Source organism: Podarcis filfolensis, assembly GCF_964270895.1.
Source record: "Podarcis filfolensis genome assembly, chromosome: 5".
Classification (NCBI taxonomy): domain Eukaryota; kingdom Metazoa; phylum Chordata; class Lepidosauria; order Squamata; family Lacertidae; genus Podarcis; species Podarcis filfolensis.
In genome coordinates, this window is record NC_139608.1 from 3,820,274 (window position 1) to 3,847,859 (window position 27,586).

The following is a 27,586-nucleotide window of genomic DNA, read 5'->3' on the forward strand; positions in this document are numbered from 1 at the left end:
GGGTCCCTTCCCGCTCTATGATTCTACGAAGATGCTGGTGAATTTTCATGAGGGCTTTTTTCCGTTTTCAAATAAAATCACAAACTGGCCTGGAAAGGTGGAGTTAAGAATCTAAGGCTGGGAAGAACGAGAAACCAAAATTGGCCGCTCTGTCCATCCCTATCCTTGCCCCCAGGTTCTCCTCATGCTAAGGGCCTTGATCCTTCCCAGCATTCTGACTGGGATAAATAACTGCAGACAGAAGTAACGAGGTGTTGAAGGCATTTTATTCAGCAAAGTTGATCATTTCAGCCTTAACGGATTTGGAAGCCGTTCCCCCATTCAGCTCCTGCATAAAACAGAGGAGCAAAAAGGAGTCCGGTGGGCGAATCATTGACGTTGATCTGTGGCGAAACAAGGTCTGGAGGAGGAGGAGGAGGAGATCTCAATCTGGAAGGTAAAGAAAGCGGGAGCATCATTATCTGCTTCTAAAGAAACGTCAGCATCTCTGCCTTGTGACAGGTAACTGGAGTAAGGCAAATTGATTCTATTTCTGGTTCTCAGACTTTTTAGGGAAATCTTTGCCTATTCTGCTGTGTGTTGCTGATGACCCCGGTACGTGTCAATTTGCACAGTTTTGGCAAGGTTTACGGTGCCCCCATGAACCCTGGAACGCTCTTCCCTTTGCAAAAGAAGACCAGGAAGCTGTATTTCAAGAAAGTTTCCCCTCCTCACCCCTCTTTTCACCAAAGAACCCCAGATAAAGTTTCTAAGGAATGGAATATAGACCGAGGTGATTATCTGAGAATAACAACCCGGAGATGGCAACCGCTGAGTCCTGTATTATGCTAACGAAGTCTCCTTGCTTAGGGGATCCTGTGCCCTTTCACAGTGCAAACCTTAGGTTCTTTGGGAACTGATATACAATGAATTGGGGGGGAAATGTTTAAAACAACATTTGTCAAAAAACCAGAAGCCTTTGTATTAGGAATTACAGCTGCCAACATCCCAAAAGACCAGAAAAGACTGTTCATGTATGTGACAACAGCTGCAAGGATGCTACAAGCCCAAGGATGGAAGAACCAACAGCCCCGACCAAGGAAGAATGGCAAGCCAAACTGCTGGACTACGCAGAAATGGCAAAACTGACTGGGAGACTCAGGAATCAAGAAGATAATGACTTTAAAAAAGAACGGGGAAAATTCACAACTTATTTAGGAGACCACTGTAAACAAATAAAAACGTTAGCTGGACTTTAAAAATAACTTGTAAAGAAACGAAAGACATGGATAACTTAGAGAGATGAAAACTGAATGATATGTAGGTTTAGAAAAAAAGTATTTTAAGGACCCATGCAGGGGACGGGAGGGAAATCACGAGATTCAGAGCACCTCATATATGGATATGTTAAAAGTTTTTTCTTTTCATTATTTTAAATTTGTTCTTGCAAAAACCAGTAAAAAATATTTCAAATAAAAGGTTCTTAAGAAGCCTAGGTAAAAAGGTGCTTTGCCCTTAAATAAGCTGTACTGCATTGCTTCTCCATAAAAGCTTTTTCCCACTGAGTGCAAACGTTCTGCGTACTTGGAAGCAAGAAAAATGCCACACATGAAGCACAGGTTATGTGCAAAAATGTGCACGCACACCAAATCCCCTGTATTCCTGCACACCCCACCCATTCTTACCTCTGTCTTCCTCTGATTTGCTGTCCACCTTCTCTTCTGATGAAGTCGCTGCTGTTAAAAATGAAAAGATCAAACACTGGTTTATGCCAACGCCATGCAATATATCCACCTGATCTGTATGTTGGTGACAGCAGAGGGTTCACCAACAGGAATAAGAATCAGAAGCTCAGCTGGTGCCCAGGCCCCACATATTGGAGAACGCTGGTCTTCTCTGCAGAGCCACACATGGGCCCAGTGCATTCAGTAGGGCAGGGCTAGCCTGCATAATGGTGGCCTCCCGTCCATCTGGAGGGCGCCATGTTGACTACCCCTGCATTGGGGCCTTTAACTCCTGCAGAGAACCATGTCTGGTTTGGAGGGAGGAAAATGAAGGATCAACTTGTCCTTCAGCCATAAAATATCTCCAGCTGTCAGGGAATGGTCTGGATCCGAAGACTGGGGAATGCAGTTACAGGCGGATCAGCTCCTCTCAGAAGAGGAGGGGGGATATTTGTGTGCCCCCCGCCTCCAGCATTTTCAGAAGCAGAGAGAGAGGCAGACACAGACTTAGAAGCTGGACAGATTAGGGAGGAGTTACCCAGCTACGAGATAATGAGAAGGGAGCCAGAAGGGAGGGGACAGCTGGGAGACACATCAGCTGATTGTATGGGGGAAAACCCCCTCCCGACGGACTCTGAGGTCCAAACGTATCAGAGATCAAAACAGGCAGAGAGGGGGAGGAACATGCCGTTGGAGTGCTCCTTGCGTCAGAATGAGGATTCAGAGTAGGCAACGGATCTCCTTGCGGAGGGTTGTCTGTGCTTGCAACATGATGCTGTAATAAAAGGACTATAAATCTATCAACTGCTTGTTAATTCTTATCTGTGAGCTACTGAAGGGAGAGGGGAACTTCCACGCTTGACACCGGCTGACCTTGGGCAGCTCAGAGTCGCTCAGCCTCCTTGGGCTGTCATGAGGACAAAACGATGTTGTGCATTGACATGCTTTGTTGATATCCTTTATTTTTATGTCATTGCTTATGCTTGTTCTTTGTACTGGTGAAGGAAAACTTAAAAACTATGCATGAGAGAGAGAGAACCCCCCTCAAAAAAAATTGCACACATCTAAATGTGATAGGAATTTTGAGGTCTTTGATATATGTTAAATGTTCATAAGTGTACCAACCAAGCACATACATAGATCAGCACAGGAAGACCAACCTGGAACCATTTTTTATTCCCAAACTGTCCCAAACTGACCAAATGTTTTCTCTGCAAGGTCAAAGGAAAATGGAAAGGCCTCCCCATTGTCTTTTCCTTCACAAATCCTGTCTTAAGGGTATGTCTGTGTTTGAATAGGGTGTGAGCCTGTGACCTGGCCCAGGAACTAAGTATTTATCATTACCAAAGACTGGCCAGGCTCCCCAGGCAATCCAATCAAGTAACCTGCCAGACAGGAGATAAACAATGACAGGAGAAAAACAACGTTCAAATTTCTGTTTTAGACCGCCTTTTCTGTGATGTAGGTACGATGTCACGAAATTAAAAGACGCCTGCTCCTTGGGAGAAAGGCAATGGCAAACCTAGACAGCATCTTAAAAAACAGAGACATCACCTTGCCAACAAAGGTCCGTATAGTTAAAGCCATGGTTTTCCCAGTAGTGATGTATGGAAGTGAGAGCTGGACCATAAAGAAGGCTGATTGCCGAAGAATTGATGTTTTGAATTATGGTGCTGGAGGAGACTCTTGAGAGTCCCATGGACTGCAAGAAGATCAAACCTCTCCATTCTGAAGGAAATCAGCCCTGAGTGCTCACTGGAAGGACAGATCGTGAAGCTGAGGCTCCAAGACTTTGGCCACCTCATGAGAAGAGAAGACTCCCTGGAAAAGACCCTGATGTTGGGAATGATGGTGGGCACAAGGAGAAGGGGATGACAGAGGACGAGATGGTTGGACAGTGTTCTTGGCCTCTGTTATTTTCTCCTACCAATAGGGAACCTAAATAAGGACTCTATATGGGCTCTTGGATACCCCATAAGGGAAAAGGGCCATTTTTGTTTACAACATAAACATGTGTGCAATCCGTTTTGCATCCTGTGGATATGGCAGAATGAAGGAACGCCATCTGCTATTGATCCCAAGGACTCTGTCCCTGCCTTGCAAAGATCGAGTGCTCACCCCGGATTGGAGGCCTGTATCCGTCACAGCCGATCTTTGGCCTTTTCTGGCTGTACTTATCACAGAACTGGAGATTTCCGGTCTGGTTACAGCACCAGTCATATAATTTCAACTCTTCGTCTGCAGACAGGAATTGCGAGAAAGAAAGGAAAGGACAGGAAAATTATCAGAGCCTGATTTGGAAATATTTCAGACCAAGAGCCTGACTTGGACAGAAGGTGGGAGATTCTGCTGGGAGATTCATAAGGTTATCAGTGACCACTAGTCACAATGGCCGTTTTCCACCTCACAGTCAGAGGCTCTATGCCGCAGAATATCTTTTGCTGGAAATGGCAAGAGGGCAGAGTGCCTTTGCGCTCAATTCCTGCTTGCTGGTCTCTCACAAAGATCTGGCTGGCCACTGTGAGAACAGGATGCTGGACTACATGGACCATTGGCCAGATCCAGTAGGGCTTGTGTTCTTTCATTGTCTACTAGAGTTAGGGATACAAACACTTGCTGTGTTCTGCTGTGGGATAACCAGCTGCATGTAACCAACTTGCTAGTGCATGAAGGGGTTAATACTATAGAGTAAGCTGTCCTGTCAGGCTTAGCTAAGTCCACTCCCTCTCACCCAGGAAGGAACTAGACAATCAAGCCTTTGTTTCCCTTCCAGTCTCCCTGATGAACTCAGCTCTCTCTCTCTCTCTTGTGTTCCTATGCCCATAATTTAGGAACTTTTACCACTTTCTGACTAGGTCAGGTTTTACTGCCTGTGCAACTTTTCTGACTGATGCATGGAAAAGCACATGAACCTGACCTTCGAAGAGTTTGTAAGTAAAACATTTTTTAAACTTACAAAACGTGTGGTCTTTTTCTACGCTGGGGGAAGAAGGAAGTTTTGGAGCTCACAAAGGCATAGTTTAGAGATCTAACAACCTATAGTTCCACACTTTGTGATTTTAAATCTCTGCTGGGGTTCTCTCACCATAGAGTACTTGCCCTAAACCGGGATCTTGTCACCCAGGGAATTCTCCTTTTTTATATATGTATAATACATTTCCCCCTCCTCCTTGCACCAACACCTACAACCTCTTGTTGTCTTGATAACTTGTGGGTATCTTCAGGCAGATAACCATTGCACAGCCTCCAAAATACAGCTTACCGCTGTTGGGGGAGCTTCTCGAACCCTTCCAGACTCTTTCCTGGTGACCTTCCACAAGCTGGTTCTTGCTGTTATAAAGACACCGGACCCCAGCACCGTACTTGTTTGGGGCAGAGGAATACAGCATGGTTAAGCGAGAGTCCGGCAAACCTGCAAAGGTTAAGGATGTTAGTTCTGTGTTGCAGATCTTCAGGAGGGGGCGGGTGTGCAAGAAAAGAAAGGCACCATTCTTAAACCCTTCAAATTTCCCCAGCTGAAAAGACCCCTCTTGTACACCTCTGTCCTTACACCATGGATCACTGCTTCAAACATCCCCCAACTCCATTATTACACAACACTGATAGGCCATACCTTCAGGTATATTGGGCCTCAGCCCAGTATACCTGAAGGAGCGTCTCCACCCCCATCGTTCTGCCTGGACGCTGAGGTCCGGCTCTGAGGGCCTTCTGGCGGTTCCCTCATTGCGAGAAACAAAGCTACAGGGAACCAGGCAGAGGGCCTTCTCGGTGGTGGCGCCCGCCCTGTGGAACGCCCTCCCATCAGATGTCAAGGAAATAAACAACTATCTGACCTTTAGAAGACATCTTAAGGCAGCATTGTTTAGGGAAGATTTTTATGTTTGATTCTATTTTGAATCTTCTGCTGGGAACCGCCCAGAGTGGCTAGGGAAACCCAGCCAGATGGGCCAGGTTTAAATAATAAATTATTATTATTATTATCTACAAGGCAGGAGGACCCATGCAGGGGCATCAGAAATTATGACAATGCAGAGAGAAATTGATGGGTACGCAAAGCTGCCGTAAAGGTAAAGGGACCCCTGACCATTAGGTCCAGTCGTGGCCGACACTGGGGTTGCAGCGCTCATCACGCTTTATTGGCCGATGGAGCCGGCGTACAGCTTCCGGGTCACATGGCCAGCATGACTAAACCGCTTCTGGCGAACCAGAGCAGCACACGGAAACACCATTTACCTTCCTGCCAGAGCAGTACCTATTTATCTACTTGCACTTTGACATGCTTTCGAACTGCTAGGTTGGCAGGAGCAGGGACCAAGCAACGGGAGCTCACCCCGTCGCGGGGATTTGAACCGCCGACCTTCTGATCGGCAAGTCCTAGGCTCTGTGGTTTAACCCACAGCGCCACCCGCGTCCCTAAAGCTGCCTTACACCAAGCCAAAACACTGGTCCATCTCACTCAGCATTGTCTACAGTGGTTCTCCAAGGTTTCTTGCATTTCGCAGGGGTGGACGCTGCACGAAAACGTGCTTCGCCATGGAGCTATGGGGTCAACGTCATTTGAGCCACACAGCAACCAAACTGGAGAGCTGCTTTCGATGCATTCAGTGGTCCGAGACTGGCTTAAATCCAAGCAGTGTGTCCGAGTCGCAGGGCTGGCCACGCACCTTTTTTGCTGCGGGAGAAGCGATCGTCCGACAGCCCCTGTTGCAGAGAGCAAGGGCAGGGAGGCAAGTCCTTGTTCCAGGCAGATGGCTGCCCCTCATGGCTAAACCAGTCAAGGCACCGCCGCCTGTAGTTGACCCGGATGCGGCTGTCCAGCTTGTATACCCAGAGACCACGCACACCTGGAAGGAGGATGCAAGAAAACAGGAGGGAAATCAAGGGCGTGAAGCTTAATTTACTTACTGTATTTTTTGCTCTATAAGACTCACTTTTTCCCTCCAAAAAAGTAAGGGGAAATGTGTGTGCGTCTTATGGAGCGAATGCAGGCTGCACAGCTATCCCAGAAGCCAGAACAGCAAGAGGGATTGCTGCTTTCACTGTGCAGCGATCCCTCTTGCTGTTCTGGCTTCTGAGATTCATAATATTTTTTTTCTTGTTTTCCTCCTCCAAAAACTAGGTGCGTCTTGTGGTCTGGTGCGTCTTATAGAGCGAAAAATACGGTACATCCCCACCTAGCGGCCTTAAGTCTATCGAACTCCTTCCAGATCTCTGCCATCATCCTAGTATAACATAACGGAATAATCCAAGTGTGTGTTGGGACTCCCGTGCTGACCTGGACCACGAATTTAGTGAGAAGCTTTTAACCGCTCTGAAAAGTTTCAGAAGACGCCAGCCAAAATGATCAAGGGGGCGAAGGATTTCCCCTTCGAGGAACTGTTGCAGCATTTGGGGCTTTGCGGTTTAAAGAAAAAGTGAGTGAAAGAAGACAAAATAGAAGTTCACGAAATGGTGCAAAAGCTTTTCCCCCTCTCACGCTGCTAAAATTTGTGGGCACCCAAGGAAGCTGAATGTTGGAAGGACAGATAAAATGAAGTCCTCCTTCACACAGCTTGAGCGTTTCTGTTAGGGTCATCTTTTGGGTCACTGTGGGGACAGGATGCTGGACTAGGTGGGCCATTGGCCTGATCCAGCAGGCTCTCCTTGTGTTCTTAAAGGCCAAAGGTTGCAACTCTGCACCCCAATGCTAGAACCAGAAAACAAAACCACATTTGAAAGAGGCTGTTTAGAACAGGAGTCAGCAACCTTTTTCAGCCGTGGGCCGGTCCACCGTCCCTCAGACCATGTGGTGGGCGAGACTATATATTTTGGGGGGGAGGGAATGAACGAATTCCTGTGCCCCACAAATAACCCGGAGATGCATTTTAAATAAAAGCACACATTCTACTCATGTAAAAACACCAGGCAGGCCCCACAAATAACCCAGAGGTGCATTTTCTGCTCATGTAAAAACACGCTGATTCCCGGACCGTCCGCCGGCCAGATTGAGAAGGCGATTGGGCCACATCCGGCCCCCAGACCTTAGGTTGCCTATCCCTGGTTTAGAAGCTTCTAATTTTCAGACCCTCTAAGAGTCCCTCTTTTCCAGGGACAGTCCCGGATTTACAGAAGCCGTTCCAGTTTCTGATTTGGTCCCAGAATGTCCTGCTTTTCTTTAGGGCATCCCTATTTTCATCTGAGAGAAGTCGGAGGGCACGGAGTTACACGACCCCTGAACCAAGGAGATAAATAACTATGCAACCTTTAGAAGACATTGGAACCCAGCCCAGTATAGGAAAGGTGTTTTTTAAAATGTTTAATGTTTTTATATGTGTTGGAAGCCACCCAGAGGTGGCTGGGACAACCCAGTCAGTTGGGCAGGGTATAAATAATAAAATGGCTATGATGATGTTGATGGAATAAAACATCCCTATTTTCATCAGAGAAATGTTGGAGGGTATGAATATTGCTTTCTGCGAGCGCAAAGGGGCTTTCAGGCCCCTGACAGGATATCGGGGGGGGGGGGGGCATTTTCTGAGCAACCTTCAGGGGGCCACATGTCAGTTGTGATTTATCGGCTATTTTAAAATGAGGCTGCATTTTAAATTGCATTTTAACCTGTATTTTAAATTGTTTTTCCCCCCTCCCTTCTCTTTTCCCCTATTATGTTTTTAATGTGATTTTATTGGTGTCAGCCGCCCTGAGCCCAGCTCTGGCCGGGGAGGGCAGGGTATAAATAAAATTTATAGGTGTGTGGAGCAATGCAAGTATCTTGCTCCTCTTGAACCCCTTTGCAGCCTCGCAGGCGGACAAGAATCTGGTTTGTTTGTGCCAGTGGGTTTCTAGCGATGCGTCGACCGTACCTGTGTTGTAGCCCTCGGTTTGATCTGGCCGGTATTTCTCAGCTGGCGTTTTAGTTATCAGGTCGTCGTTTTTAAAATATCCGTCACCACTGTGGGAGAAAAGAAGAAGAAGAAAGCGGATTTTTTTATCTTTCCAAGGATAAACAATATTTTCCCTTCTCAAACCAGGAGATCGTTCAGATTTCAAGTAGCTGAATGCAATCCTTTCAGAGAAGAGACCATCCCCGCATTACATTTTGGGAGAGCTAGCCTTCCACACGCTTGACGTCTCACAGTAGTCATAGCCAACTCATCCACCTCCCCCCCTACTGTTTGTAAAGGTGTAAAAAGCAGCAGTTGGGATCAGGGCCGGATTTAGGTTTGATGAAGCCCTAAGCTACTGAAGGTAATGGGGCCCTTTATATGTCCAGCTGTCCTTTGTCAACAACAAATTGTCGCTGTTTTGTGTGTTGAATATATGCTATATGGTATATATATATGTAAAGGGACCCCTGACCATTAGGTCCAGTCGTGACCGACTCTGGGATTGCGGCGCTCATCTTGCTTTATTGGCCAAGGGAGCTGGCATACAGCTTCCGGGTCATGTGGCCAGCATGACTAAGCCGCTTCTGGTGAACCAGAGCAGCGCACGGAAATGCCGTTTACCTTCCCGCCAGAGCGGTACCTATTTATCTACTTGCACTTTGATATGCTTTCAGACCGCTAGGTTGGCAGGAGCTGGGACCGAGGAACGGGAGCTTACCCTGTTGCGGGGATTCAAACTGCTGAACTTCTGATCAGCAATTCCTAGACTCTGTGGTTTAACCCACAGTGCCACCCGCGTCCCATTTTATATATATATATATATATATATATATATATATATATATATATATATATAGGCAAATCTGCAAAGTTCCCATTCAGTCCAATGGAGGAAGCAGTTCCAGGCGTACATTCTTTTCCGCTCTCAAGTGGCTGCCACTATCAAAAACATACCCATATTTCAACGTGCACAGATCTCTGAATCATGGCAAAAGGGGTTTGACCATCAGTGACAAATCCTTCTATTCCTGCTCGCCCACCCATGTCCCTTTGGTTAAGGAACTGCACATACCTGGTCCAACCAATCAGCACATTTGCAGGAGTGATTCTTCTGTAATCCCATTGCATTCCACCGTTTTGATAAAGGAACAGCGTGTATGTTCTGTATCCATCAGTGGTTAGGATGGCTTGGTAAGTGTTGGTCTGGAAGATACATAAATAAGAGGTGAGACAGTTTTCCCACCATACTATCCAGGTGCACATTCAAGGCTCAGGAAACACTTTTCATAAAGTGGCGTTTCTTATTCTACCTTCACAGATAAAAAAGGAACAGGGAAGTCTATGCATATTAAGCAGCCACCACAAGTCAAATGCAAATTGCTGCTTTAAAAAAAGTTCTCTCCATCTCCTTTCGACATATGGAGGGCACCATGTTGGCTAATCCTGCTCAAGAATGACTTTTTTTTTTTTTGCAAAATCTCCAAAAAAAGAAGAATGAGGTTTTGAGCTATTTTTTTAGGAAATTCGCCAAAGAATCAACATTGCCTGCCATACGACCAGGTTTTCCCAGACATTTTGACCAATTTTTGAAATTTCTGCTTTTTCATGAATCGTTTAAATTCTGTGTGTATGTGAAGTTTTAACTTGGTTTTGTGTCGGAAGCCAGACTGTATGTTGGATTCAGGCCTTGTATAACTTTTCCTTGTGTGTGCAGATTTGTATGTTTTCCACAGCACCTTTCTTTTCTTTTGTACAGTGTTTGTGAGATGTTTTTATCCATTTTAATATGGTGGCACTTTACAAATAAATAAATGGAAACAGTAACTTTATTATTATTTTGAAATTTCTGCCCGCTATGTCCAGAAAATCCCAGACAAATGGCAGCCCCATGAAATATAAGCGGTGATATGTCCCATGGAAGAGGGAGCAAGCTTGTTTTCTGCTGCTCCAGAGGGCAGGATCTGAACCAAGGGTTCAAGTTACAGGAAGGGAGATTCAGACTCAACAACAGGCAGAATGTTCTGACTGTAAGAGCTGTTGGACATTGGAATGGTCAGTGGAATGGAGTCTCCTTTGTATAGGAGCCAACTCCTAGGGGCCGAGGTCCCTTTGCAACCCCCAATAAAATATTTGAGGGGCTGCTCCCCCAAGTTGATGGGCATCAGCAAGGAGTACTAATATTATTGTTGTTGTTATTATTGGTTTTTATTGATTTATTGGTTCGTTTGTTGCTTGTATAGGATACCTTGTTTTTTAATGTTTGGTTCTTTGTTGTGTTTTATATGTTGTAAGCTGCCCAGAGTGTCTTGGGGAAACCCAGCCAGATGGGCGGGATATAAATTTAAAATTATTGTTATTGTTATTTATTTATTTATTTATTATTATTATTATTATTATTATTATTATTATTATTATTCAAATGGCATACACACCCACCCCCCAATATTTTATTCAAATTGGCACCCTTGCTCCTTCCTTGGAGATTTTAAAGCAGAGGCTGGAGGGATGCTTTAGATGAGATTCCTGCATTGCAGCGGGCTGGGCTGGATGACCTTTGGGGTCCCTTCCAACTCTGCAATTCTAGGATTCTACAAAATACCGAAACAAGATGCCACGGAATATATTTGCAAGGCTCCTTAAAATAAGGCACTTCATTAGAAAAGCATTACTTGGATCTTTCTTGCAATACCAAAGTACAGTGATAGCAGTACTTGACATGAGCCAACAGTGTGACGCAGCAGCTAAAAAAGCCAATGCAATTCTGGGCTGCATCAATAGGAGTATAGCATCTAGATCAAGGGAAGTAATAGTGCCACTGTATTCTGCTCTGGTCAGACCTCACCTGGAGTACTGGGTCCAGTTCTGGGCACCACAGTTCAAGAAGGACACTGACAAACTGGAACGTGTCCAGAGGAGGGCAACCAAAATGGTCAAAGGCCTGGAAATGATGCCTTATGAGGAACGGCTAAGGGAGCTGGGCATATTTAGCCTGGAGAAGAGGAGGTTAAGGGGTGATATGATAGCCATGTTCAAATATATAAAAGGATGTCACATAGAGGAGGGAGAAAGGTTGTTTTCTGCTGCTCCAGAGAAGCGGACACGGAGCAAGGGATCCAAACTACAAGAAAGAAGATTCCACCTAAACATTAGGAAGAACTTCCTGACAGTAAGAGCTGTTCGACAGTGGAATTTGCTGCCAAGGAGTGTGGTGGAGTCTCCTTCTTTGGAGGTCTTTAAGCAGAGGCTTGACAACCATATGTCAGGAGTGCTCTGATGGTGTTTCCTGCTTGGCAGGGGGTTGGACTCGATGGCCCTTGTGGTCTCTTCCAACTCTATGATTCTATGATTCTATTGCTGGAGACAACTCACTCTGCCGTTCTGTCCCTGCGCTGGGTAAGGCTGCACTTTCACCCAGGTGATCTTGAGTGTCCAGGTGGCTGAATAGGAACACTTCAAATATTGCTGAATCTTTGCTTCCACATCACGGACAACGGGGTGTTTTGCAGAGGTCTGGGTAACATATTCCTGCATGCAACAGAGGAGTGTATTACAGATGGGAATCTCACACACACATTTAAACTTATGCCATGGAAATAACACACAAGGACACATGTAGCTCCAGAACCACTTCTGAAGTTACAGAACACTTATGAGCATCTTAGTACAGTGGTACCTTGGTTTAAGAACAGCTTCATTTATGAACAACTTGAATTAAGAACGCTGCAAATCTGGAAGTAGGTGTTTTGGTTTGTGAACTTTGCCTTGGATTAAGAACATGTTCCGCTTCCTGTTGAGTGTGTTCCTTTTGTAAAATGAGTCCCCCACTGCTATGGGAAAGCACGCCTTGGTTTAAGAACGCTTTGGTTTAAGAACGGACTTCCAGAACAGATTAAGTTCATTAACCAAGGTACCACTGTATAGCTATAATAGGTAAAGGTAAAAGTAAAGGGATCCCTGACCATTAGGTCCAGTCGCGGACGACTCTGGGGTTGTGGTGCTCATCTTGCTTTACTGTCCGAGGGAGCCGGCGTACAGCTTCCAGGTCATGTGGCCAGCAGGACTAAGCCGCTTCTGGCAAACCACAGCAGCGCACGGAAACGCCGTTTACCTTCCCACCGGAGTGGTACCTATTTATCTACTTGCACTCTGACGTGCTTTCGAACTGCTAGGTGGGCAGGAGCAGGGACCGAGCAACGGGAGTTCACCCTGTCACGGGGATTCGAACCGCCAACCTTCTGATCGGCAAGTCCTAAGCTCTGTGGTTTAATCCACAGCGCCACCCATGTCCCCGTATAGATATAATAAACCACCCCAAATACTCACCTGGTAAAAGATGGTTCCTTTGCCTCTGGAGAAATCAGCATTGTCCCAAAACACGGCTATCATTGGTACTTTCTCACGGCCATTAAATCCTTTCGGAGGTGGGTTAGGATAGCTGGAAATATCTTTATCAGAAGCTGGGAAAATTATTTGTCCGTTGTCTGTGAACTAAATGAAAGGAGAGGTGCAAATGAAGACCGGCAAGATGCAGCAAAGCAGATGTAGTTCTGCTTTCAGAATTGGGTTTTTCTGGCAAATTCTAAATGCGTCACAAATGTAAGCTTCTGCTTTTATTCTGGTTGTTGCTTACATTTTCCCTGCGAAGCACCATGGGCACTTGTGAAAGTTGCCTGATTGTGGCCTAGTGGATCCAAACAGTGTGGATGTATCAAAAGTATTCCATCAACCAGAGCTTGGACCACAGGAAGTGTTGCTTATATAAGTTTGTGCTACTGAGACCAGGGATGCACACAGGCAGTTGCAATGCTAAGAAGCATCTCAGCCTAGAATGCCTTGATTTTTGTGTGTGTTTAGTATGTACTAGTGATTGCCAAGTTTATCCAAACTTGGGTCCACAAACCCCCCTGGTGCTACAAAGGTTAAACGGGCAATATATATCTGACAAGGTAAGCAATCTACCACACACACCCTTAAAATATTCTGGCAGTCCTTCCCAGTGGCGTAGCGTGGGGGGCGCAGGGGGGGCCGGCCGCACTGGGCGCAACATCTGGGGGTTAGGGTTAGGGGGCGCAAATCCACGGGTTAGGGGGCGCAAATTACTTGCCTTGCCCCAGGTGCTGACAACCCACGCCATGCCACTCCTGCTTCCCGTCTGCCCATCCAGACCCTCTGCCTCTTTGAAAGACATTTTTATGTACTGGGTTGAATAGTATCCAGAATGCAGCAGTCTGATTGGTCCTAGAACAATAGCATTCAGAATGCAGCAGTCTGATTGGTCCTAGAACAATAGGATTCAGAATGCAGCAGTCTGATTGGTCCTAGAACAATAGGATTCACAATGTAGCAGTCTGATTGGTCCACAGGAGCCACCCAATCCAGCTCCAGGTGGAAGTGAATCTGCGACCTGATTGGCCTACAGGTGAATCCCAGAATTAGCCAATCACGTGGGGCCCATTGTGTAAACGATGTATATAAAGCAGACATTCTGGGGGAACTTCCATTCCTCCTCACCACTAGGAGCTGAATAAAGAGCATGAAATCCACTCTCAACTCCGAGTATATTTCATAAAGACTCACATAGAGGGAGCTGCGCAGCGTTTTTCCCAGCGGGATTCCAATCTCAGGCTTGAACAGAGGCGAATTGAAATCCACTTTCCTTTGAACGTATTCTTTGTCGTTCGCACTTGCTCCGTATGGGAAGAGGGACGCCGCTGCACATCAAAACACAAGAACATTACAAGGTGGATCTTTCGGCGAGTCCTTCCCATCGTTCCAGGATCTACCTGCATCCTGTATTCTGGCCCTCACCTGCGACTACAACCGCGTCCATGTCTCTGAGACTGAACTAGACAATTAGTAATATCACCCAGACTCTGTGAGCAGCCTGCTCCCCCCTGCATGAGAGGAGCCCCCAAGATTTGGGGGAGCGACAGGAGGGACTGTAAAGTGGGGAGAGGACGTGGGTCCTGTTGCACAAGTGGAAGTCTCTCCCTTGTGTGGATGGCAGTATATCGTGGTGTTTTTATATTTTGTTAAACGCCGCTCAGAGTGACTGGGGCAACCCGGTCAGATGGGTGGGGTGCAAATAATAAAATCATTATAATTATAAGTAACAGGATGGAACACACTGTAAGAAGCATGGAACTACCACCAGTCGGGGGGGGGTCTTTCCTGTCACCTCTGTTATAAAACAATGCATGTTGGTGACACCATTGCACTGGGCATCTCCCCAATTCTGTGAAATGCATTCAACTAAGTCGCACAAGGACTTCTAATAATAATAATAACAATAATAATAATAATTAATAATAATTTATTTATACCCCGCCCTCGCCGTCCAGAGCCGGGCTCAGGGTGGCTAACACCAATAAAATTACAATAAAATATAATGGGGGGGATAAACAAACAAACAAAACTCAGTTTATTAAAATATGGGTTAAAATACAATTTAAAATGCAGCCTCATTTTAATAGTAATGGGGCTTTTCACCCCTCTTTTCCTCCGTCTCCTTCTCCCACACACATGCCCCCCCCAAATTGACTGGAACAGTCAATTGACTGGAACAGTCCATTGAAAATGACAGGTGTGACTTGTGCCCATTAATTTTAATGGATGTACTCTGGGTATAACTCGGTTGACTACAACCCTATGCCTCCTGGAATTTTGGTCTTCAGCTGTTGGGTTGAGATGCACAGCTGGATCACGCAGCCTGTGCACATGTACAGTAAAAAATAAATAAATACATGGCACTAAGAAGTGAGTCCCCAAATTCATGGTTGGGCTAAAGACGAGTCCCTGGTCTTGTAAAGGCTGAAGAGAACTGTCTTAGCTCATCACTGTTTGGCAGAGCCAAGTATTTGCAGGAGGTTGGACTAAATGACTATTGGGCTCCCTTCCAACTCCTCCGTTCTATGATTTTATGATTCCAGTTTATCACAAGGAGATATTAAATGCACTCACCTGGTGATGATACAGGAGCTGGAACTGCAGAGACGCGGCCTGACTTTGCTGGGTTTCCATTGGCAGTTGATGCTTTCCCGTCCTTGGAATTCTGGGGTCTTGAATTGGGCTTCTTTGTCTTGCCGGTGCCTTCTGAAGATTTAGTATCTCCTGCGGCGGCAAGGGGGACCTCTGGTTTTCCTTTGCTATTGGCAGGTGCAACTTTGCTCCCGCCAGCAGCTGGCTTTTTCTGCGTGGGGGAAGGAGACAGGGATGAGATGCCGGAACTGGTTGAAGACCCTGACGTTGTGGGCTTAGAAACTGGAGAGCTGCTGCTGGACGTTCCAAGGGCAGAGCTGGGTGCTTTCCCTGCGGAGGAGGATGCTTTGCTGTTGCCAGATGTGTCTTTGCCCACACCAACAGCTGGCTTACTCTGGGCGGAGTAAGGAGGCAGGGATGAGATGCCAGAACCAGCGGGAGATGATGGCTTCAAGGGTGGTTTTCCTAAAAGTATGGGCTTAACACTTCCTGGGTCTTCAGACTTGGAGGACAGAGATGCCCCTCCTTTGATCTCAGGGCCTGATTCTGCCCCAGAAGGCAGTTTCAGGGTATTCGCTGGACTCAGTTGTGTATTAGACAGGGAAGGACTTGTTCCACCAGCAGTGGATGTGGTGGCTGGACCCTTGTCAGCTGCCGAAACCAAGCTGTCTGCATCACCTCTCCCTTCGGATGCTGTGGAAGAGCTCAAAAGCCCATTGGGTGAGGGTCTGGATTCTTGGGTCTCTGAATCAGAGGGGAAAGAGTCTGTTTTTCCTGCTTCTACGCCAGCTGGTGCCTCCTCTACCTTCTGAGAAGATGAGCCATCAGCAATGACATTTCCTGTGCCTTTGCCATATGAGTTGGCGGGTCCAGAGGGCAGTGTGTTACTGGAGGGCGATAAGGCAGAAGGAGATTCCTCTGTATCGAAGGACCCTGGACCAGTCCCCAAATCTCCTCTTAAAATCTCTGTGCTGACTTCTGCCCCTGGAGAGGAAGAATCTGACCCACCCAGGACATCACTGTTAGAAGAACCGGGCTGTCCACTTACAGACTTTTCTGAACTTCCTGTGTTATCAAGACCTGCCATGTTGTCACTAACATCTCCACTCCCTGGAAGTGGCTGTGAAGACTCTGTAATGCCAGAGACTTGGTTTGCCCCTACATTGGTGGCCAAGCTCTCATCAGAATATGCAGAAGCAGAAGGCAAGGTTCCTCCTGAAGCTTTGTCGATCACAGAAGAGGGTTGAGGGAAAGATTCTGCACCAGTTATTGACCCAGATTTCTCTTCTAGCTGCTCTGCTACGTTTTCTGGGCTCAGGACTGTCTCTGTGGAAGAGGTGGATCCCTTGGTGGCTGTTGATCCCAAACTGGCAGTTTCCACCCCTCCAGTGGGAAGGGAAGACTCTCCGTCACCAAGTCCTCCAGAAACATCTTCACTTGTCAATGTTCCCGGGGATTGTGATTCTGTGGTCAATGCATTAAATGATGCTTCCTTCCCACTCATGCCCTCCTCAGAAGCTCCTGCCGTAGCTGCATTGTCCACAGATGGTTGAGATCCTGCATCTGTTGCTGTCCCCATGCTGGGCATTTCCAACCCTTCAGTTCGGAGGGAGGATTCTTCATCACCAAGTCCTCCAGAAACATCTTTGCTTGCAGATGTCCCAGAAGATTGTGATGCTGTGGACAATGCATCCAAAGATGGCTTCTTCCCATTCACAGTGGAAGTGTCTTCCGATTCTCCTGCTTCCTCAGAAGCTAAATCCCCTGCTGTATCTACATTGTCTGCAGATGGTTGAGATCCTGCATTTGTTGCTGTCCTCAAGCTGGGCATTTCTACCTCTTCAGTTGACAGAGAGTCTGATGGTGACTCTGCAGCCAATGGAGCTGATGATGGTTCCTTCTCATTGGACACTATTGTTGCTGCATCATCTAGTGATGGTTGGGATGCCTTGCTTGCTGCTGACTCTGAGCCAGCTGTTTCCACCCCTTCAGTGGTGAGGGAGGAATCTCCATCACCAAGTCCTTCAGAAACCTCATTGCTTGCAGATGTTCCAGAAGATTGTGAGGCTGTGGGCAATGCATGCAAAGATGGCTCTTTCCCACTCACAGGAGAAATGTCTTCTGATACTCCTCCCTCCTCAGAAGCTACACCCTCTGCTGCACCATCTGGTGATGACTGAGATCCTGTGTTAGCTGCTGACTCCAAAATAGGTGTTTCCACATCTTCAGGGAGGGTGGAAGATTCTCCAAGCCCTCCAGAAACCTCTTCACTTGTAGGTGTTCCAGAGGATTGTGAATCTGGTGACAATGGGGCCAAATAGGATTTCTTTTCACTTATTATGGATTCTCCTCCCTCCTCAGAAGCTACAGCCCCTGTTTCCACACCTTCAGGGAGGGTGGAAGATTCTCCACTGCTAAGCCCTCCAGAAACTTCTTCACTTGTTCCAGGGGGTTGTATTTCTGTTGATGTTGGGACCAAAGAGGATACTTCTCCCTCCTCAGAAGCTACAGCCCCTGCTGTTGCTCCACTATCTACAGATGGTTGAGATCCTGTGTCAGTTGCTGGCCCCAAACTGGGCATTTCCACCCCTTCAGTCGACAGAGAGTCTGACTGTGGCTCTGCAGCTGATGGAGTCGATGATGGTTCCTCCCCATTGGACACTCCTGCATTAACTAGTAGTGGTTGAGATCCTTCCCCTGCTGCCTTCTCAAAGCTGGCAGGATCCACCCACTCAGTGGAGAGGGAAGGTCTTCCTTCAACAAGTCCTTCAGAAACCTCTTCACCTGCAGATGTTTTTGGTGATTCTCCAACCGATGAACCCAAAGGCGTTTCCTGCTCACTTGCAGCAGAAGAGTTTTCCCACTCTTCTATGCCTTCAGAAGCTCCAGGTCCTGCAGCATCTTGAGATGGTTGAGATCCTGCACTGGCTTCTGATTCAGAGATGGCAGTTTCCACGCCTTCGGTGGAGGCAGTTGCTGATTGTAACTCTGTGGCCAATGGAGACAACGATGGTTCCTTTCCACTTTCAGCGGAGGTGTCTTCTGATTCTTCTCCCTCCTCATAAGTGACAGGTCCTGCTCTCACTGCATCATCTGGAGACAGAGTAGGCTCCTCGCTATCGACTGATGGTGATCCATCCATTTGCACCTCTTCAGCGGAAGAAGAGGAAACTGGTGGCTTTGAGGCTGACGGAGCCAAGTATGTTTCCTTGCCGCCGACACTGGAAGAGCCTTCAGATGGTTCTGCTCCCTCATCTGTTGCTGTTGCAGCATCTTCTGGAGAGAGTTGAGACTCCTTATTACCTTCCAAGTCTGAGCCAGTACCCCCTATCCCATCATTGGAGGGGGAGGCCGATGGTGACCCCATGTCTATTGGAACCAAATCCAATCCTTTCTTACTAAAAGTATCTTCCAATCCCTGGGCCTCCTCAGAAGTTGCAGAGCCTGGATTTAATGCAACATTTGGAGACAGCTGATAGGAGACTGGAGAGCTAGTGGACCCACTAGGATCAGCTCCTGATGGCTCAAAAACAATGGAAGGGGGGGATTTTTTACTTGGGGTGACTAAGGGAGATTCTTCTCCTGAGGCTGTGTTTCCTACTAATGTCTCGCCATCCTCTACAGGTGGTTGAATTGGGGTTTCTCCATCAGCCGCAGCTCCTGGTGGTCCTGCAGGCAGCTCTGATCTTTCAGTGGGGCCAATTTCTGCATCTGAAAGTGGGAGATCCGTTCCAGCTTGGCCCCCACTGTTGGTTGTCCCAGCTACTTCATTTTCAACCAATCCAGTACTGCCCTCACCATCCCTGCTACCTTCTAAAACATCAGTGCCTTGGGGGGAAGGACCAAGGTTGTCAGAAGCTGGGCTTGGGGAAGCTTCGCCTTCTTCGTCTTCTGCACTGAAGGACCCAGAAGAAGATGCAGAAGAGAGGGTTTTTTCTGATGACTCTTGAGCTTCCTTTGATTTTCCACCACTTTCAGGAAGGGGAGTAAGATCTCCAGATTCTGCATCTGTCACCTCTGCAGAGCTTGGTGGACTGTTCTCTGCTGCACTTCCTGGACCTAGCTGTGGCTCTGGGGGCTGAGTGTTGACTTTGTCCAGAAAGCTGCTGCTATCTGAAGGGGATCCCTCATCAACTGCTGCCTCTGAGGTGGCTCCTACTGTCTCTTCTCTGGAGGGTAAGGCTGATACCTTGCCTAGGTCTTCAGAAACATTTCCATCCTCAGCTGCCTCTGTTTCTGCAGGAGCCAGTTCAGGCTCTGCGGTGGACACTGGGGAAAGAGATGCTTCCTCCCTGTTCACAGCAGCAGAATGTCCTAGTTCCTCTGGCCCCATGGTGACCTCTGAGCCTGCCCCCATGTCATTGTCTGGGGGTAGGTGGGAGGAAGGTGGAGAGCCAGGTAGTCCATTTGATAGAGCTTCCATTGCATCTGTAGCAGAGGGACCAGAAGGTGACTCATCAGGAGATGTGGAGGGGAAGGTGGCTTGTCCTCCCAATGGATCTGTTACCACCATGTCCTCTGCAGGTGACAGATCTGAAGATTCTTCAGTGTCCAAGATTTCTGATCTTCCCACAGGTGGGATAAGCTCCATGCTGGAGAGTGGGGAGTCTGTCTCACTCTGGCCTTCGCTGCTCGTCTGTGTGACAGCATCAATTGTGGCTGATCCTGATACAACATCTGGTCCTGTAGCTGCCTCACTGCCTTCAGGAGAAGAACCAACAACCTTTCTAGGTGTTTCGCTGGGGGAGATCTCTCCCTTCTCCTGCTGAGAAGGTGTAACACTGAGAGACATAGGAGAGGGTGTTTCTTCAGATGACCCCTGAGCTTCGGATGCTGTTTCATCCTCCAGGAGAGAAGTAGGGGATGTTTTGGTGTCGGGCAAAGTCCCTGGTACCTTCTCTGCTACCTCAGCTGAATTTATGGTGGTCATATCTGAAGAGGGCTCGCTCTGGGTTGATACTGTGGGCTGCTCATTCTCTGCCACCTCTGAACTATCTGTTTCCACACCAGGATTCAAGGGGAAGGCTGCCCCACTGGCAAGGTCTGCAGAAACTTCTTCTCCAGCAGGGACATCTGTTCCTGAAGAAGCTGGTCCTTGCTCTGGAGACACTGAAGCAAAAGATGCTTCCTTGTTGCTTTCTGGGCTTCCAGAACCTTCCTTTGCCTCTTCGTTAGTTGTGGAAGATGCCTGGGTCTCACCATCCTCAGGTAACTGTGAAGCAGAACCCGACCCCAATGGGAGTCCAGCAGGAGAAGACACTTCCATCCTCAGTGAAGGTTCAGAGGGAGCATCACTGGGAGATAAAATGCCGGGTGGACTGTCTAGCGTGGACTCATCTACTGGAAGGGAACCGGACGATTCTGCACTCAGCAGGTCTTCTGATTCTCCAGAGGACACATCGGCCGTGTTTTCAGGGCCAACTTCTGGGCCTGCAGAAGAGGGAACTGCAGTTGCCTCCGTATCGCTTTCGGGCTCTTCTGCAGACAGAGAGCTATCTGCATCGCCCCTTCCTTCTCCAGGAGCAGATTCTACATCCAGAGCAGCTTCATCAGCAGGAGGTAGTTGAGTGGAAACTGCAGCAAGCTCACCAGGTTCTGATGACTCCGCAGTTGTGTCATCAGACGGCAACGAACCAGATGGGGGCAATTCTGGTGGTGGCGTCACAGCATCTCCCTCTGGAGGTGGTGGAGGAGAGCTTCCATCAGCAGGAGCAGCTTCTTCTTCTTCTTCTACAGGCAGCTCTTCTATGTGGCTGGAAGGGTCTGCTCCTGGGCTCAAGGACGGGGCTGCAGCCTCACTGCCAGCATCTGGAGAAAGCTCTGGAGTCTCCTCATCCGCTTCTGGGATGACATTTGGTGTTTCCTCCCACGAAACTACGGTGGGGTTGAGCTGGAAACCCACATCGCTTCCCCCGGTGTCCACGTCCATTGCCTCCTCGTCTCCAGCAGCTGGTGGCAGAAAACTCATTTCGTCAGAAGCAACGCTGTTAGCCCCTTCCTCGGAGGGAGATGCCCATATCCCTTCACCGCCAGTTGCACTGAGAAGAGATGTGCTTGTTGTGCTGGGCTCCAACTCCATGAGAAGCTCTGTTCCTCCAGGCTGCTCAGAGGAAGAAGCAGAAAGCAAGATGGGCGCCGTGGCTGTTTCTTCAGTCCTCTCTGCGGGCAATTCAGCTTCCTCTTCTTCCTTAGAGAGCAAGGTGACTGGTGTGGCTGCTTCCTTAGACACCACTGCAGCTGTTTTAGCTGTCTCTTCTTCCAAAGAAGAGTTCATCCTGGCTGGGAAGACGGCCTTTCCTTCGACATGGACTTCTGTCGTTTCCTTGGCGTTCTCTCCTGGGGGTGTGATTCCTGGGTTCTTGGGACCATCGTTGGAAGAAGCCACGTTTCCTGCAAGAGTGGAGGCCGACGGAGAACCTGACCTTTCTTCCTCCACGGGACTGGAAGAGTTCGCTGAGCTAATAGAACTCAGGTTTTCTTCCGGTTTCCCAAGGAGAGGACTAGGAGTATATAATTCTGTGGCTTGGATTTCCTCCGTGAAGACAGGAGCCTCTGTGGTCGGAAGTATAGTCACTGTGGGCTCGAAATAGTCGCTGTCTGTGCCCCAGGAAAGGCCATCACTGGTGGTGGTGAAGTCGCCCAGGTCTCCTTCTTCCCATTCCGTGGGAACTGGGATGGCAACTGTTTTCCCAGGCGCTGCAGGGAGTTGACAAAGTAAGATGGAAAGTTACACGTTTGCATCAGCAAAGGACTTGTCTGTCATTCAAGATTGCTTTGTAAAACAGTCAGAGGTTCCAGACCCTGCAAGTGTCCCTCTTTTCCAGGGACAGTCCTGGATTTACAGAAGCCGTTCTGGTTTCTGATTTGATCCTGGAACGTCCCGCTTTTCCTTAGGACATCCCTATTTTCATCATAGAAATGGGAGGGGGTATGGAGTTATGTGACCCCTGAGCCAAGGAGTTAAGGAACTATACAACCTTTAGAAGACACCTGAAGGCAGCCCTGTATATGGATTTTTTTTAATGATTTATTATGTGTGTGTTTTGATAATATTTATTAATTTTTCAATTATAATTCCAATGATAGCCTCATTATAACAATGCCAATTTACAATACAATTACTAATATCAATCATTCAAATACCAAATTATATAATTTAGATCAGGTGGTTCCCCCATGTCCTAGAATTGATTATTTGATGATTTTCTTTATTTCTTCATTCCAAAATCTTATTGATTTCAATGACATTCCAGTCATAATAATAAGCCCTTATACAACAGCTACAATATTTATAACTTCTATTCGTGTTGACACATTAAATGATTTGCAAGACTACAAGTGAGGATCTCACACTGTATCATTGTTCTTCCTGTGTATGACATTTATTCTGTCCATGATGTTTCTTCCTGTCCTTGTAAAATGTTATGTCTAACTTTTCCCAGTTGTTGCTGTTGTCCATCATGCCTTGAGCGGGGCTGATATCCATTTATTATGTTTTTATCTATATTGGAAGCTGTGCAGTGTGGCTGGAGCAACCAATTCAGATGGGTGGGGTATAATAATAATAATAATAATAATAATAATAATAATAATAGAATAGGTAAAGGTAAAGGGACCCCTGACCATTAGGTCCGGTCGTGACTGACTCTGGGGTTGTAGCGCTCATCTCGCTTTACTGGCCAAGGGAGCCGGCGTACAGCTTCCAGGTCATGTGGCCAGCATGACTAAGTCGCTTCTGGTGAATCAGAGCAGCGCACGGAAACGCCGTTTACCTTCCCGCTGGAGTGGTACCTATTTATCTACTTGCACTTTGACGTGCTTTCGAACTGCTAGGTTGGCAGGAGCAGGGACCGAGCAACGGGAGCTCACCCCGTCACGGGGATTTGAACTGCCGACCTTCTGATCAGCAAGTCCTAGGCTCTGTGGTTTAACCCACAGCGCCACCCACGTCCCAATAATAGAATAGAATGTCCCTATTTTCATCAGAGAAATGTTGGAGGATATGTGGTTTTTATTTTCAGATTCAATTTAAATGCAGCTTCCATTTAGCTCAGAGGTTTCCAAGGATGTATCTACTATGAAACTAATGAAGTTTAAGCTTCATGGCCCTTAATCCCAAAGAGGCCCCAGAATAATAATAATAATAATAATAATAATAATAATAATAATAATAATAATAATTTATTTATACCCCCCCCCATCTGGCTGGGTTTCCCCAGCCACTCTGGGCGGCTTCCAACAAAATATCAAAATACAGTAGTCCATCAAACATTAAAAGCTTCTCTAAACAAAAGCAACTATAGTCCACATCTTAACATTTTTGAGTCTAGCATACCCAATTTGAGTTGCAACTGTTTGCATCAAATTGATTAATTTTTTGGTTGTATATATTTCAACAATCCCCAAATTTGAGAGTCATTAGCACAGATGATGCAAAGGTGTGGCGATCTGTCGTGGGACGACCCCATTGAGGAAGATAACAGCGATAACCCAGACTCCTTTGCTGGTTGCGAAGGGGCCCCCATGACAGTCCAAGCTTCAGGGCCCCCCAAATGTAAGTGCGTCACTGGCGGTTCCCAGATTTTTTTCAGGTCAACACCCCCTGGGTTCCATAAGTAAAGGTAAAGGGACCCCTGACCATTAGGTCCAGTTGTGGCCGACTCTGGGGTTGCGGCGCTCATCTCGCTTTATTGGCCGAGGGAGCCGGCGTACAGCTTCCAGGTCATGTGGCCAGCAGAACTAAGCCGCTTCTGGCGAACCAGAGCAGCGCACGGAAACGCTGTTTACCTTCCCCCCGGAGTGGTACCTATTTATCTACTTGCACTTTGACGTGCTTTCGAACTGCTAGGTTGGCAGGAGCAGGGACTGAGCAACGGGAGCTCACACCGTCGCGGGGATTCGAACCACCGACCTTCTGATCGGCAAGTCCTAGGCTCTGTGGTTTAACCCACAGTGCCACCCACGTCCATCATACTCAACCCCAATGTCCCCTACCCTATGCAAATAGCATTATTCCAAACAGCAGTTTGCATGTCCCACTGATGAAGACATTAACACAATAAAATTAAACAATTAATTGCATGGCTATTTAAAATACAGTCCAAACCACTGAGTGCAATTAATTCAACAAAACAGATGAACTTGATCCAGAGACATCAGCTTTTCAAATTCTTGTAGTCATTTACACCCCTAGGTAATCCCACTTCCCCCTTTGGAAACCACTTGTTGTCAAAGTCATTTAATGTTCCATAAAATGGTGTATAGTTTTAACTGCATTTAAGTTACTGTGAAAAACATGATCATATGATGAAGGCTTGTGTTTTTCCATAGCAACGGTGGGATAGGCTAGATTTTATGACTGAGTCATGGGTTTTCGGATAGGATTCCCAAGGACACAAAACTGTTTTTTTCCAAGGACACACAGATCTCCCTGGGCACTGCCCAAAATTCAAGCAAGCTGTGAATTATTATTATTATTATTATTATTATTATTACTATTACTATTACTATTACTATTATTATTATACTGCTCTTTCTCTGAAGATCTCAGGGTGGTGGTTCACAAGATAAAAATACAGGATAAAAAGAGGTGTCAGATTTCTTTTGATTTTTAGCTGGAATACTGGTTTTGGGCAAAGATATGTTATTGAGGCTCATACTGGGATCAATCTATGTAGGAATGGAAATAAACAACCAAGACAATATATCGTTTATTTTAATGCAGTGCTTAAACCAAGTATCTGCGAGCAAAGCTATAAAACTCTTTTCTTTTGTTATGAGAATTTATTTCTGCATAGAAGGTCATGATCCTTAGTGGGTTGTGCAAAGCGCTTTTATGAATAATTTTTGCTATAGGTTAGGTGGCACAAGGGATGTGTTTATGGCAGTGGCTTGAAAATGTTTGGGGACTCCTGGCTTATACCGAATCAGACCCATGGCCTCGCTGGCCCAAATAGGACTCATTTAGCCAGCTAGCTCTGGTGATCATCTAATGTTTATTGGATGGATTTTCCCCCAAATGATTTTTGAATTCTGAATTTATTGTTATTCACGTTTTATACTGTATTTTATGCTGTTTTTTGTTGCTTCAATTAAGTGTTTTAAATTTGTTGTTAGCTGCCCTGAACCCAGTTTTCTGAACCAGGAAGGGCGGGGTATAAATAAAAATATTATTATTTATTATGAACCAACCAGCTCAGTAGTGTATACCGAGTGTATGATTCGTACTTTGCAGGGGGTTAGACTAGATGACCCTTGGGGTCCCTTCCAACTCTGCAATTCTATGAAATCACAAATTATGAAAACTAAAACAGCAGGAGAAAAAACAACAACATACAAACACACAAACACCCACAATGAGTACCTGAAGCAACACCAGCACCAAACTCACAATCTTGTTCAGAAAGGAAAGTTTCCAATTGTCGGCAAAACACAGATACAGAGGAAGATTGCCTCCTATTCTTAATACCTTAACATGGTGGGATGTGGTATAACCTGACTTCATTTTATCTTTGCCATAATCTTAGCTTCCCTTCTGACAGCGTATCATCGCAAGACCTGCTTCCCTGAACAAAGTTGGCGATACACATTCATTTTCATTTAAAACATTAATCATCAATTAGACTCTTCTGAACCCTGGAATATGGATGGATGAAACCTGCCAATCTCAGCTTCTCATTTTTCCAATCTTGAATTCCGTTCTCCAGATTTCCACAGTGATTCACTTATTTTTTTAAACCTCATGAAAACTCATCAGTGCAGTTTGCCCTGACATATATGTTATATGCATTTCTATGTACGCTTTCCTCTTATATATGTACTTTTGTGCACATCACGTGGTTGGAGGATGGCGTTGCGGATATCGGAGATAATTGTGCATTCCACAAGATAATTGTGTTTCCGCAAGATAATTGTGTTTCACTTCGCGTATTGGTTCGAGAAGTGAAGTTTAGGTGCTTTCTTGTTAAAATGCAAACAGAATCAAGTTTCTTCCTCCAGCCCTCCCTCGGGCAGCAGTCCCTTGCCTGACCTTCTCCCCAGTCCAAGTCCATTTTCTCCACCTATTTCTATATCAGGTTTGCTAAGTAACTCATAAAGAGTTACTTGGGGAAGGAGGAGGAGAAGAGAGTGTCGTGCTGTTCCTCTTAGACATCTTCTGTTTACTACACAGCCACTGGGTTGAACAACTTCCATCCAAACCAGTGCTTTTCCACAGTGATGCAGAACACTGAAGCTGTCAAGAGGAACTTGGACTTGGCGCACACATTGCCAAAAGAATACAAATTTAGCAGGAATTAATGAAAATAATTCTAAGGTCGTAGTACATCCCCAAATCGCAGGTACATGTTTTTAATGAAAGGTGGATCCAGACTGCCACTGCTTTGTAGCAGGGATTCAAGCGCAAAGCAAATATGACTTTTTTATTTTAGAAAAACCAGACTGTTTGCTGGTAGGAAAGTGACAGTGAATGCACTGGAAAGTGTGGGATGGCGAAACGCAAGCAAACCAGGACGAATGCTCAATGCATTGCTGTATAATCACCCCATAAACAAACCAGAATGAATGTGCAGTAAAGATCGGACATAGTCTAGACGCTAGCCCCTGCATAGGCTTTGTGCAAGCGAATCTAGTGGATGCCGAATAAACATTTTGGGAGATTTGGGAGAGAAAGCAGGGAAAGGCAGCACCAGCACAGCAGAACCTGTGGCCTGTTTTTGCTGGTGTGTGGATGCAAGCAGAAAGTTCTCCTCTTCGCCCAGAGGAAAATGTTTCACTCTTCATCACCAGCTTAATATCTTAGGCTGGCTGAGCTTGCCTCCACCCCTTGATCCTAATTGGAGCAGATTCACAGAGAGCAGCCAAAAAAAGAATAAACTTACCGCACAGAAGCCATGCCCACAAACTTGCCAGGGCCCAAAGCATCCCTCTCTGTCTCCCCATTTGCCCAGCAAATCGAATTTGTTAAAGGGGGCTCAGTCCTTTGGCAGGACTTGGCGTGGACTGCCTCTCAGGAGATTCCAGTCATTTATAGGATATGCG

General features: G+C 46.6%; 2 protein-coding genes across 4 annotated transcripts; both read right to left on the reverse strand.

Annotated features, from left to right (window-relative positions):
• Positions 1 to 244: 244 nt before the first annotated feature.
• MUC4 (mucin 4, cell surface associated) lies at positions 245 to 18,355 on the reverse strand. Of its 3 annotated transcripts, none has more exons than XM_083612728.1 (12): positions 18,036 to 18,355; positions 15,530 to 17,873; positions 14,147 to 14,280; positions 12,893 to 13,057; positions 11,939 to 12,094; positions 9,642 to 9,772; positions 8,546 to 8,634; positions 6,368 to 6,547; positions 4,966 to 5,115; positions 3,822 to 3,941; positions 1,665 to 1,712; positions 245 to 429 (listed from the first exon to the last, which is right to left on the reverse strand). In XM_083612728.1, exons 1-12 carry the CDS (start codon positions 18,126 to 18,128, stop codon positions 425 to 427), a joined length of 3,615 nt encoding a protein of 1,204 aa, XP_083468854.1. In that variant the 5' UTR covers positions 18,129 to 18,355; the 3' UTR covers positions 245 to 424. The 3 variants fall into 3 exon arrangements, with proteins under 3 accessions (XP_083468854.1, XP_083468853.1, XP_083468855.1); XM_083612727.1 differs by having other exon boundaries at positions 1,665 to 1,715; XM_083612729.1 differs by lacking the exon at positions 18,036 to 18,355 and having other exon boundaries at positions 1,665 to 1,715; positions 15,530 to 17,895.
• Positions 18,221 to 27,516, reverse strand: LOC310763245 (uncharacterized protein; the record flags this gene model as incomplete). The annotated part of the gene is made up of 3 exons (XM_083615134.1): positions 27,427 to 27,516; positions 18,332 to 22,243; positions 18,221 to 18,261 (listed from the first exon to the last, which is right to left on the reverse strand). The coding sequence occupies exons 1-3, from the start codon at positions 27,485 to 27,487 to the stop codon at positions 18,221 to 18,223; spliced, it is 4,014 nt and encodes a 1,337-aa protein (XP_083471260.1). The 5' UTR covers positions 27,488 to 27,516.
• Positions 27,517 to 27,586: the final 70 nt, after the last annotated feature.

Coding starts and splice junctions, on each gene's coding strand:
- MUC4 (XM_083612727.1), bottom strand. CDS start 18,128: ATGCCCAGTTTGGGGCCAGCAACTGACACAGGATCTCAACCATCTGTA. Junction 14,281..15,529: donor AGCTCCTGTATCATCACCAG/GTGAGTGCATTT, acceptor TTTGATGTGCAG/CGGCGTCCCTCTTCCCATAC. Junction 3,942..4,965: donor GAGAAGCTCCCCCAACAGCG/GTAAGCTGTATT, acceptor TCCTGTCTGCAG/ACGAAGAGTTGAAATTATAT.